A 13,520-nucleotide genomic window follows, 5' to 3' on the forward strand; every position below is an offset into this window, starting at 1 on the left:
GAACTCATTCACCACCATGTCAGTGAGGCTGCCTGACCAACCGTAGATGCCATTTCTCATACTCGAAAGTTGCAAGTTTTCCGTCTGTGTCTACATCACTAAGTCATCAGAATTTGATAATTTATAAAAACTAATTGCTGCCTACATCAATATCAGAACCTTTACCTGGTTAATGAATCTTTCATAGTTGTGATTCTAATCATGAAAACTTCGTAAGTACTGAATGAAATCCGTGACCGCAAATTTGGAGAGTGGAGATTACGATCTAGTTACTTTAAATAGCAGATATCAACCAGTGCATAAACAGTGACTACGTGATCTGACATAATTGTCATTCGCAGAAATGAATGTAGTATCTAATAGGGGTTTTTCCCTGAAGGTAGCGCTACGAAAACCAAATTAAAATGGCTGATGTTTACAGCCAACGTCAAAAGGCGCTTCCATTTCCATGCGACTTTAGTAGAGGCGTCAAAAGGCGCTTCCATGCGAATGGTGTAGAGGCATCCAAAAACGCTTGCATGAGGTAAAGGGTTAAGTAAAAGCAATGGAGCTTTTTCACAGAGAGGAGGTTCGTTCTCTCTCATGATAGTAACTGTTTCCCTTCTGTGAGAGATTATGGTATCATGATGTGTGCATGTTATTTTTGGCGATTTTTTTTAAAGAGGGATGTGCACTCATTAAATTGTGCATGCATTATGTTGAATACAGCCTGAAGTTCATATAAACATTTTGTGATAGAAGATCACGAGATATAGGCAGTACACGTTGGACATGATGGTGTTATAGAAGATCACGAGATATAAGCAGTACACAATGGCAGCAAAGATATTATAGAAGATCACAAAATGTAGGCAGTACCAATTCACAATGATGTTATTTTAGAAGATCATGGGCTATAGGCAGTACATATTGGTTTGTTATAGAAGATCATGTGATAAAGGCAGTAAATTGCATTTGAGACATTTCTGTCACTTAAACATAAAATATATAAAAACATTTAATTTCAAATTATAATTTGTTTGGATATTATTGTATGTCACGCTTAAAAGATGAACAGTTTGTTTTATATTTACGCATGTATTAAATATAATAGTTCAGTATATGTTGGTGAATCTTGGATTTTTTTTAGATAGAACTTTTTCCACTATCAATAAAAAGCATGTAATATTTATCACAGATGAATGTCAACATTTTCATTTCTGACCGCTTGTCAGCTAATAAAGTGAATTTTATAATGGTTCTTACAATTCTTTTTCCAGTGTTCCAGTACACAGTCTGTGCCAGTCTCGTCAATCTGGAACTCTCCTGTACTTTATGCAGGCTGTGGAACAATTCAGAATTACCCAGCATTCATCAGCGCTCAGTGATTATATTGCATCACTAAGGACTTCTATTAGACAGGCAACAGAGAGTATTAATTCATTGGAGAGATAGCTGTGGTTATTCCTAATGCATGGACATCGGTATGAATGCCAGTGTTAATAATTTTATACAGCGCCAGTCAAAAAAAGAAGTGTTATTACAGTGTTAATAGTGAAATAGATAACTGTCTGAAGTTAGACTGTAAAAAGAAAAAAAAGTGTTTGAGCTTTTGCCATTATATATATATATATATATATATATATATATATATATATATATATTGGTGAGGGGTGATGTAAAGTCGTCTTCATTAATAAAATGTTGACAAATAGCTGCATGTGTGATGAGCAACTCTGAGACTCATGGAATGCATGGTAGCTCAACACTAATTTTGGATTCTGCAGCTGTGACACCAAGCAGGCAGGATATTTATGCAGTTGGTGTTTAGCAGATAGTGTCCATCAAGTGAAGATTGTACTTCAGAGGACTTAGGTTCTTGACCAGACGTAACTAATCAGTGATGGTATTTTTCATAACTGGTCAGTTTTGCATGTGAGAATATGGTTTCCTATAACAGAATCTTTAATATTGTATATACCGATACATAATATGCAACCACATATTGCAAACAATGTGGACCCAGATCTGCTGGTGCAATATGAAACCACAGATCAAAGTCAGTTCTACTGTATGCAACAACAGATCATGATGCAGAATCAAATTTGGGTCTGTACTGCAGTATACAATAACGGATCATGGTCCGTACTGCAGGATGCAAAATCAAATTTTGGTCTGTACTGCAGTATGCAAGAACAAGTTAGAGTCTCCACTGCAGCCTGCAACAGTAGACAAGGTCAAGATATATACTGCAGTATGCAACAGGAGATCACAGTCTGTATTGCAGTATGTTACAGCAGAGCAGGGACTGCACAGCAGTATCCAACAGCAGAGCTTGGTCTGTACAGCAGTATCCAACAGCAGAGCAGGAACTGTACAGCAGTATCCAACAGCAGAGCTTGGTCTGTACTGCAGTTGTCAACATCAGGTCAGACTTAATGTTGTAGGATGCAACAACAGATCATATTCTACACTGCTGCATGCAACAGCAGATCTGCCAACTAATTATTGAATTGTAAATTTGGGTCTACATGCTTTGGTACACATTCAACCCTGTAATCATGTTACCATTAGAAAGTCACATGAAAAAAAAATTCAGCTATTTTACCATCACAAAAGCGATAATAGTCCTTCCTGGATTGTTGCTTCGAATGAGGTTCAGCATATGATAATGTTTTGGCATTTTCCAGGAGCTGTTGCAATAGCAGATAATATATTTTTGAAAATAGATTTTGTGTAAAAGTTTTTGCTGGAGTTAGATAAGCATGTATAAATTTTGATAGTCAAAGAATGCCAAGGAAATATTTATGAAATCAGAAGTGAAAATTTGCATAACTTTGGATGCCAATTTTTTTTATTCCTGTAGTTATCATCTTGAAAATGCCAATGTTGTGATCCAAAAAAGGGAATAGCATCACTCTATGCATGACAAGTTTTATTTTGTATAAGAACTACAGCAGAGAAAGGTTCAGTCAGTAAGGTCAGACAACTTTTAATGGCAGATTTCAGATGCTTTTACTTTACTTATTTCTTACTTTCAAGTAAGGTCCAACTGCTAACTACAGCAGCCCAGATTTGCCATCACATAATCCACCAGCAGATCTGGGTCTATAAAGTTTGTTAAGACTAATCAGTAAAACAAACTGAATACCTTGATCTGATTCTGCATTATGCAACTTTAGATTAGGGTCTATGTTGTGTGCCTTTGAACCTGATTTCTAAGCTAGTATTTATTGTACCAGAAACTTTATTTTTATATCTTCTAATTGGTGGACTGATTCATTTAAAAAAGTTGGAAAGTAGAGTTGCCACATGTACTCACTTATTAGTCTAACTGCAAACTGCACAGACCCAGATCTGCCACGCATAATGCACCAGCAGATCCGAGTCTGAATTTTTTTAGGAGTAATAAGTAAAACAAGCATCATACATTATGATGCAGCAGATCTCTTCTTTTTGCAGTTTGACTTAATGCCAGTATATATGATATATTCTGACCATATTCAAAACCAGCATATGCCTTGATATGTGCACACCCTCTTTTTGGTCAGTACTGCATACAAATAAGTAGCAGTTATAGGTGCCATTTTTATGCAGGTTTTAACCATCTACAATCATAAGTGTCCCAATCATGTGCAGAACATTGTCCCAATTTTTTTATGGGACACAGAACAATGTACAACAAATTATTTCATTACACAGTGTGGATATTGTCTTTAACACAATAAATTATATAGATCACATGAATTGTATTTATCTTCATTTTTTCAATGCATAACTTAAATGTAGGTCCTAATATGGAAGAAAAGTGTTGTGCAATATCCAATGGCAGTAATCCTGCTTGTGCTATAGTAGTCTGGCTATTACTATAGTAATCTGGCTATAGCTATAGTAATCTGGCTATTGCTATAGTAATCTGGCTATGCTATAGTAATCTGGCTATTACTATAATAATCCAGCTAAATATAGTTGCAAGTTTTAGCCACTGTGTATTATTTATGTAAAATATACATTCAAAACCTTTATTGGAGACAGTGAAGTAGATTACAATATTCCAAAACAAAACATTTTTAAAAAAGAGTTATATGGATAGAAATACACTTTTTTACCTGTACTTAGAAGCATTCCTAGATAATTTCTTGTTTGATATGGCTTGCTCAATTTTTTCAAGTGTGTAAATAATGTTTGTGCAATATTTTTGTTACTTTGACGAAAGTGTGATGTACAAAGAAGGTTTATAAATAATATAAGTGTTCCATAATCTGACATATCTATCAGGATTCATATGGTCTTTGAAGGTCTTTGACAGTTTGGGAAAAATGAGGTAGCATTTTCAAAGTCTTGAAAGTTTGGGAAAATCAAGCAGATGACCCTAAGGTCTTTAAAAGTCTTTGAAAATTGAAATAAACCCAAACATTTTAATTTCTTTCCATAATCACAAATAAAATTGTCCAATGTTGCTAGATTCAGATTTAGTCAAGTTTTCCTAGTTTCTTTCTTTTGATGACCCGTTCAGTTTCATTTCATCATTAAACAATATTGTAGTATTTTGTATTCATTGTTTTCTCATACTAAATAACTTGTATACAAAAATGTTATCAAAAATAGGTCTTGGAAATCTGTTTGTAGTCTTTGAAAGTTTCTTTAAAATTTATCATTCAGAATTCTGTATGAACCCTGTCTGTTATAAATGGATAGAACAATGGTGATTACATTGTAAAATTAAATATATATTTATATATGGATAGATAAATGGTGATAAGATTGTTTTAAAAAATGACTTTTTTAAGCAATGTAATTTAATTTTAGATGAATTAATAGATGTTATATGCTATGGAAATTCATTGCATTTTACTTTATTGGAGTTTTTCAGACATAAATTTTTTTCTTAATTTTTAATGAAAACGATTCTTTTAATGTGTACATTTTTTTAAAAGTATCTTATATAAATTTGCATCAGTAATGCAGTTCTTATAATAAATATGATTGAAAGAACAACTCTTTATCCTGAATATTTTAAAATATATTGCATCTATATGTTTTCATATTTCTAGTTATCTATATTTTTTAATTTGCCATGGTGGTCATTATCCTTCTGGTACAAAGGAATATAGATATCATTATGTCTGTCCATATGAATCAATCAGTCTGAATATAAATATATATTGAACAAGCTTTGTTCATGCATGTGATGTCTCCTTAAGGTTTGATACACTTATTAGACTTGTGTAGATGTGCAATTAGCTATTCAAAATTCTTTATCTTCAATATTTTCAACATTTTCATCCATTGGCCTGTATACTCTTCCATTCATCATCCCAACTTTCATTGCCAGAGCATAATTCTGAAACCAATCAAGAAATCGTCATGAAACTTGGTACACATAAAAGACTAGTAATCCAGATGTGTCATGTGCTATTTGCAAAGACTTCAATTTCAATATTTTTCATGTTTTTCTCCACTTATCTGCACATTCATTTTACTAATGAGTTATCAATGATTTCATTTCCAGGGCTATACTTTAAAACCGTTCAAGATATGTCTAAGAAATTTTATATATATATTGGACTAGTAGTCCAGATCTTCCAATCGCTATTATGGATTGTTTAGTTTAAATAGATATCTTTTGGCTTTTCTCCATTAGCCTGTACATCGATCTGTCTATCATTCACACATCTATTTTTTGAGGAAACCATTAAGAATATACTTTACAACACTGGTGTGTGTGTGTGTCTGTGTATATATATATATATATATATATATATATATATATATATATATATATATATATATATATATATATATATATATAGCAAGACAGGGGAATATAGCTATCACTATGATTGTATGTTTGTTCATAAACATTTTCACTTCAAGTGCATACCATTCAAGTTTTTTCAACCAAAATTTGGTGTAAATGTAAAGCCAGTTGTACAAAGATAGCTTTTGATACTAAGAATTTTCCAGTCTATATTTTTTATTAATATTCTCCACCATATAAGTGGCTGAAACATGGTGTTACCCATGTCTTTCCATCTGTACAAATATTGCCATACCTTGGTTAAGTTTTTTGCACTGAGGTCATTTCATGCACTGTGGTGGGGCCTCACTCTTCGATGAATACATTTTTAATCTTACCATGGACACAAATGTTGCATTAGTAGTATGTACATTGAGAATACTGGACCAGAGGGTACTTTAAGGAGGCATCTTTATATAAGTGGGGGGGGGGGGCTCTAAGGTACTTTAATTAAGTGTATTTACATAAGTGGGGAGGACTATGATGTACTTTCAGTAGGCATCATTACGTAAGTGGGGGGTCTCGAGGTATTTTCAGTGTCTTTACATAAGTGGGGAGACTGAAGTACTTTTAGTAAGTGTCTTTACATAAGTGGGGGGTTAATAGGTGTTTTCATAGGTGTCTTTGATGACTCGTGGTGTTGATTTTGTAGGTAACCCATATGGAGGAAGAAAACATCATGAACTATTTTAGTCAACAGAAACAGTTGTTCTTTTCATTGCAGATATCAAAACTAATTGGAGGGAAAAACATTGTAAAATTGTTTGAACTGATGAAAATAAAATGTTAATATTAGGTCCTGTTTCTATAAAAAGGTTGATAATACAAATTTGATTATTCTGTATTTATATACAGTGAAAACTCTCAAGCACAAAGTCACATGGAATTGAAATAAATTTTCAGGTTTATGGGGTCTTTGGTTTACAGAGGTTCTCTGTTTTCACAGAAGAATGAGATAAGATGAGTTGTCCTCTCACATACAAGTCAATTTGTACATGTTTGACAAAACATGAATAATATTCAGTCATCTTTTTTCAAGGTATCGGTGGAAATCAGGACTTAATTACTTCTATACATTTTTCTATCTTTATTTTACTCTGCATGACTTTATGCTATTTAATGGCCATTTGCTGGTCACATGCACTGATTTAGTTGATTATATGGGATTCATTTTTAATGTAAAATTTTAAATTTGTTATCAGACATTTCTTAAACCTTTTAGAGTAGAGGGGTTTCACTTTTCTAAGTTAATGGTTAGTAAAATTAAAGAAGGAAATATTGGGATCAGAAACATGAATCAGTTTTAAGAGAATTTTGGTTTGGGCTTGAGAGTTTTCACTCTGTTATGCTGTAATGTATTTTCCCATTCTATGATATCAATTTTGGATTACATAATTCATTCATTTGTCATGATCATTTGTGTATTTGAGATTAGCTTGGTTAAATGGATTGTTTCATAGACAGCTAATTTCAATAAAATGTGAATGGAAGACTTTGCCGTGTCATTATTTTTATCTTGCAGGATAGTGGTTTAGACCCTACACTCTATTCTGCCAATCCCTTCAGTTCCCCATTTTAACTGATACTTTATGTTATTTGTGCAATCCTGTGTCAACCAGGTATGTTATGGTATCTGTCTAGCATGGTAGGATTTACAAACATTAAACTTGAGCATTGCTTGCATTCTAAAATTTACCAGAGCAGAGGCACCCACAGAACCATTTTTTGGGTGGTGGGGGGTGCAAACATGTAGTGGTAAGCATTAAGTTTTACGGATCTTGGCCAAAACATGTTTAGAGGTGAAATCTGGGTGGAGGAGGTGCAGACCAAGTGTCCCTCCTCCCTTTGTCCCTATATGCAGGTGCCTGTGTACCAGAGGCCTGCTGAACTTAAATTAGGGGTTCTATTAGTTCATTCTACTTTAGAATTGCTAAGTTTGCCTAGTTGAATATCAGTTGGGCTTATGACATGAACCTATGTCAGTTGTACTTCATGTTTTTTGTATTGTACACCTAGCAACATTTGCCAGTTACCATTTTAGAGGAGTACTTTTGATCAGATTTTGATCAAACTTGGCATGTTGGCTTATGCCATCAAGACATAGGATAAGTTCAATAATGAATTACATAGCACATTATGGAAACCAATGATCACGTGAGCTTATAATATGGTCCTGCATCAGTCACATATTCTTCCATAGTATGTCTATGTTTTCTGTTTTTGACTTCATTTCCAAATGACTGCCAATTTCAAAAACTGTTCCTGAGGACCCATTACACTTAACTGTGATCAGGATGGCTTTCCTAGCAGCAGAGTGGTTTTGTTAGCAACCATTTGAAACACTCTGACTTCTCCAAAATGATTAGGCCTATTTAGATCAAATTTGATAGGTGTGTTTCTTAGAACATATTACGCCAAAATTGTGTTTCAAATGGTTTCACTAGTGACTGGAATTTCTGTAAGAACTTGGTGGAAAACACAGATGAAACTTCTTGAATGTCTAAGCCAAATTTTGTAACTTTAATGTTTCAGATATTGCTGCCATTTAAGAAAGATCCTACTAATGATGCTAATGCTATTCAGTTATGTTGAGTCCAACAGGAAAGATTAATATTATACCAACTTTAATAGCAAGATAAATTTTGTTGGGGGGGGGGAAGCATCTGTGGATTGGAATTTTGACCAGAGTCCTCAAAAGTGAGTAATCAAAGGGCCACTTGAACCACTTGGTTTGTTCTGGTCAGTTGTCCATTACATTTGTAAGGTGCACTGAAACTAATTATGTGTTTGTGCGCCAAGAGGAGTAACACAGTCAAAAAGGAGATCACTGTGACCTGCATGTCAGCTCCTAGTATTAACTTTTAGATTGGCATCTGACAACTCCACCATTGTTTCTTCATTCAGCAACCTGGCTTTGATCCAAGTTTGCCCGATCTTTGATCCGTGGGGTATAACTCTTGAACGTTGATTTATTGAACAGGTTACTTCCCTTGTAAGGTTTATGTTATCAGCGTGATATAATGTTCGCAAAATTACGATTTTTGCCACCCCAGCCCTCAAAATTAAAATTCATTGAATCGCTTTCAGTGAAGTTAATACTTCGTATAACCATGTACTTGTTAAACTACTTACATTTTTGTAAAACGGTAACAGTAAAAAGAAGAACATTGCATGAACAGTTGCATGTACATTTCCGCTTGACGCATAAGACCTTCATTCGAATGCTTAGTTATTAGTCTTTTTCCTTAATTTAATTTTGTATGAAATAAAATTTAATACACTTTTCTTGATTAAAGAGTGAAAATTAGTCACAGGTGTGTGTTTATATTGAGTATAACAAAATTTTTAAAAAGAGAAGAAAAACTTATGATTTTAAGTCATCCTCGATGACTCAGATTTGAAAGAAATACGAGTTAGATCGCATTGCATATTTTTATTATTATTATTCTGACAGATTAGGAATGTACATCTTGCTAAGGGCATTAAAGAATTTTTAAAAAAAAGTATTTACAGGATGAAAATTAACTTTCGGAGTGGGGTACATAAAAACCAGAAGTGACTTTGCACGACGTTTTACCCGAAATTCCTAGCTGTTTGTATCAAAGTAATTTCCGAGTTGTAACTCTCGCCGCATATAAGACTGTAATACAGATTAACGATAAAAGGTCAATAAAAGAATGCAAATTTTACAAAATAAGAAGTCGCAATTTATACACTAAATCTTTAAAGTATATATTAAAATCGTAGGACAAAATTAAATTTGATATTCAGGATGTACATGTTTGAATCTTGAGATGTATTAAATCAGTCTTTATAGATGATAGTGCTTGCTTAATATTGGAAGAAGAAAAAAAAAAAAGAAAAACAAACATTGCAGAAACAGTAAATAAAATTTTGTGCACGTTTTCAGTTCTTTAGTGCAAACCACTTTTCGCGAGAGCTAGTTACCACATACAAATTTTATACATAAAGTTAAAGCTAGATAAGAAATGTGTCCTTGGCGGCTCTTTCTGCGTTTCCCTCTATTGTTTTTTGTGGTTGTCGTACGAGATAAAAATTGCCAATTTGAACCCTGTGCTTAGTCTGGGTCACCCAACTTGAGTGTTTGACCCTATTTACAGAATACCTCATCTCCGGATGAAAAGCAAGGCATCCCCTCAAAAGTTCCCTCAATTCGAACGAAAGCGACAGGATCCGTTTTTCTGGAAAACGCAAATCCTTGCATGCTTGAATGAGAATTTCATTTTTGATCACTCCAAAAGGCAACTTGCCGATTGTCATTGTGTACAAAATGGCACCCAATGAATATAGATCAGCAATTTTGGGATTGTAAGACCTTTTAGCCAGCATTTCAGTGGCTTGGTATCCTAGAGTGCCGCATTCTTCTTCACAAAGAGGATCTCCCTCTGTAAATCTGATTGCGTGACCAAAGTCTGCAAGTTTGGCAACGTTTTGGTAGGATATTAAAATATTTTGAAGACAAATGTCACGATGAGCTATGGACTGGCTATGTATATACTCGACAGCGTCGAGAATATTTCTGAAGTACCTGTGGGCCACAATTTCCGTGAGGAACCGTGCATCTTGCAATTTCAGCATCTGCTCCAAATTTCCGGTCTCACAGAATTCCATGACTGTGCCGATTCGTCCCTGATAGTTAATGTTGTTAATCCATTGCACTACGTTTGGATGTCGCAATATGCTATGAATGTTCAGTTCCTCCAACATATCTGTGCGCCAAGATGTTCTAGTGTTCCTTTTGGATTTTCCGCTGTTGAGTTTGAGTATCACAGGAACACATTCACACTCATGGTAAGCATTTCTTTTGTGCAAATCCTGAGATAAAATCAGTGTCGCTGATCTTCCTTTGGAGATGACCTGAAGAGGCTTGTACCCGAGAAATTCCAGATCATGGATGATACCATCGTAATATACGTTGCCAGTTCTGATGGGTTTGTTAGGATACTTACTTAATGGGATGGGATATTTGTACACCCATGTATCTTCAAGATCGCATCCAATCTTGCAGATGGCATACGGTTCAGCAGTGGCGTCGGTTTCCTCGGGTTTTTCAGGCTGGGATATAAGAGTTACATACTGGTGAAAGACACTACTGAAGTCACCGCTGGCCGAGGCAGATGCAGATGCCTGGAAGGTCAATGATTTCTGACCAAACCCCCCTGTCAGCAGGCCTGGGGGATCAGACGCTTGGTCATCACCACTTATATGTGGTTCCATTCTGCGCTTCTTGGCTGCTGGTTCGTAATTCATTTCCACTTTGTTCTTTTTCTGAAGCCAGAGTCCATAGTTGTGGTTGATAGGCTTGAGGAATGATGACGAAACGTAGTGACGTGGTACAATTGTTATGACGTAACGTGCTTAGTAATGTGCGAAAATTAAATTACGTCATATGATCAATAAAAAGAGTACTCACGAGATATTATTGATGGATAGAATGTGAAAAATTATGATCCATATTACTGACCCATCGATGTTCTGTGTTATCAATAATTTATATTATTCAGCCTTTTTATTTTATTAAAGATTGTACCATTTGATGCAACAATCAGAGATTCTTTAAAACCTAGCACTGTATATCGTAATTTAATTTTTGTTTCATCTAATGTAAAGTTCTCTCTCTCTCTCTCTCTCTCTCTCTCTCTCTCGTACATTTGGAAAATCAATGAAGTAGTAAAATGTGGCAACTATTGTACCAATAGTATGAAACCATACTTCCACTGCGGATAATTGTCAAGACCATGCGTCTAAATACGTGCGACTATACTAGCCTTCCAGCTTAATTTAAAATGCAAAATATAATTCTTTACAAAAGAACAATTACGACCTCAGCAACTGAGACTGAATCGCATCAAGATTATAGAGTACCGCCATTGTTTAAGAAAACGGTCTTTTAATAACTAAGTCAACATGGAAGCCGCCCGCTAAATGATAGTGTTGATAAATTTCATAATGGGGGTGGGCGTACTAAACGAGAGGATTGTCACATGTACGAATCTCTTCATTAGGATTTTAGGTCTAAGTTGCGGATTTGCCAGTGGATAATAAAGCAGTATGTGTGTGTTACTTCGTAAAGATCGAAAAAACAATTGTTGTATTACCGTGTATTTCGATATTGTACTTCTGCTGCTTGATTGTTTTCTAAATTTCCATGTTAAGAAAAATAAAACAAGTTGCAGAGGGATAAATTACAGAAGATTGCCATGAAAAAGATACGTGTCACTATTGTTCGTGTGTGTGTGTGTGTGTGTGTGTGTGTGTGTGTGTGTGTGTGTGTGTGTTCCTCTCTCTCTCTCTCTCTCCCTGTTCATGTCGTGTTCCTTGTTGCTTTCTTCGTTTTGCAAAACTGCAAGTACAAGTTAGAATTTTTCATTCGTAATTTTTATTAATATCTATTTTTCGACTGGGGGTTGGGTGTTAAAATATAAGCGTTCACCATGCAGCGAGAGAACGAATTAACAGAAATAAACGAGTAACATCGAGAGATGAATGAATTTCTCGTTTCTATTAAGGTATAATTAATCCTACTCGACCAATCGGTTTTATTTCCAATGTAATAGAAAATGTACGTTCCATTTCGAAGAAAGAAAGGTATACTACTAAGCATACATGTGGTGTGCATGCAGAAAGCGCTCTATGAAATTCCTCTAGACTAACCCAAATATGCATGCACAAAATTACCGGACCGCTGCAGTGGATTAAGTGGTCAGATTGTCCACCTCGGATGCGGGAGGTAGCGGGTTCGAATAATTATAAAACTGGTATTAGCAGCATCCTTACTTTGCACTCAGCATTAAGGGATTAGTGTTAGGACTGGTTGGCCTGGTGTCAGGATAATGTGGCTCGGTGGGATATCATGCCACATGTCTGCGGCATCATTCACTAGTGCTAGGCATTTGATACAATATACCATGATATATTACTTCACCGTCTCCAGCATGTATTTGGCATTCATGGTACAGCCTTACTGTGGTTCAAGTCTTACTTGGTCAACAGGACACAAATTGTGTCTGCAAATGGAATACACTCCAGCCCAGTTAATCTATGTTGTGGTGTTCCACAGCGGTCTGTTCTTGGACCTGTTCTCTTCATTCTATACACTCAGCCGCTCTCAAGGGTTTTAGATCATCCAGTGTCTCACCAATTGTACGCTGACGACACCCTAATATATAAATCTAGCTTCCCAGCTGAAGTTGATGCTACCATCCAAGGTGTAGAGAGGTGCATTACTGATGTGAAATCATGGATGACATGTAACAAGCTGCAGATGAATGATGATAACACTGAGGCCATTCTGATCACAACACAAAGACTTTCTCATTCACATCCTTTACCTCAAACAATAAATATCAGTAACACCAACATTTAATTCACACAGTACAAAACTTATGTGTCACTCTGGACAGTATTCTCAGGATGCAACAACATGTCATGAACATATGCAAGGCTACATATCTTGAGCTGAGACGCATCAGCTCCATTCGCAAATATATTTCAGTTGATGTCACTAAAACACTCGTATGTTCATTAGTATTTTCAAGACTGGACTATTGTAACTCAATTCTGTCTGGTTCATCTCAATATCTACTCCAGAAACTTTCACAGCTGCTCGGATCATACTTAGAGTACCACGATCAGAGCACACATCCACGCTGCTCTGTACCCTACACTGGCTATCCATTCGACCCAAAATCAAACAAAAATATTTGTTCTCTGTGCTACG

The 13,520-nt window shown here is 35.4% G+C and overlaps 2 protein-coding genes across 2 annotated transcripts in view; one reads left to right on the plus strand and one right to left on the minus strand.

Annotated features, from left to right (window-relative positions):
- The window catches only part of LOC149799783 (aminopeptidase NAALADL1-like), a 68,054-nt gene extending 60,780 nt beyond the window's left edge, over window positions 1–7,274 (plus strand). The window contains exon 12 of the mRNA XM_089959167.1: window positions 1,260–7,274. Within this exon, the coding sequence (XP_089815293.1) occupies window positions 1,260–1,434 (175 nt within the window). The 3' untranslated portion in view covers window positions 1,435–7,274. The remainder of the gene's footprint in view (window positions 1–1,259) is intronic.
- A 1,923-nt stretch (window positions 7,275–9,197) lies between these two features.
- LOC149799784 (uncharacterized) lies at window positions 9,198–11,136 on the minus strand. Its single transcript, XM_089959168.1, has one exon. It carries the CDS (start codon window positions 11,048–11,050, stop codon window positions 9,758–9,760), a length of 1,293 nt encoding a protein of 430 aa, XP_089815294.1. The 5' UTR covers window positions 11,051–11,136; the 3' UTR covers window positions 9,198–9,757.
- Between the last annotated feature and the right edge of the window lie 2,384 nt (window positions 11,137–13,520).

Source organism: Sinohyriopsis cumingii, chromosome 5 (assembly GCF_028554795.1).
Source record: "Sinohyriopsis cumingii isolate HCF-2022 chromosome 5, ASM2855479v2, whole genome shotgun sequence".
Taxonomy (NCBI): domain Eukaryota; kingdom Metazoa; phylum Mollusca; class Bivalvia; order Unionida; family Unionidae; genus Sinohyriopsis; species Sinohyriopsis cumingii.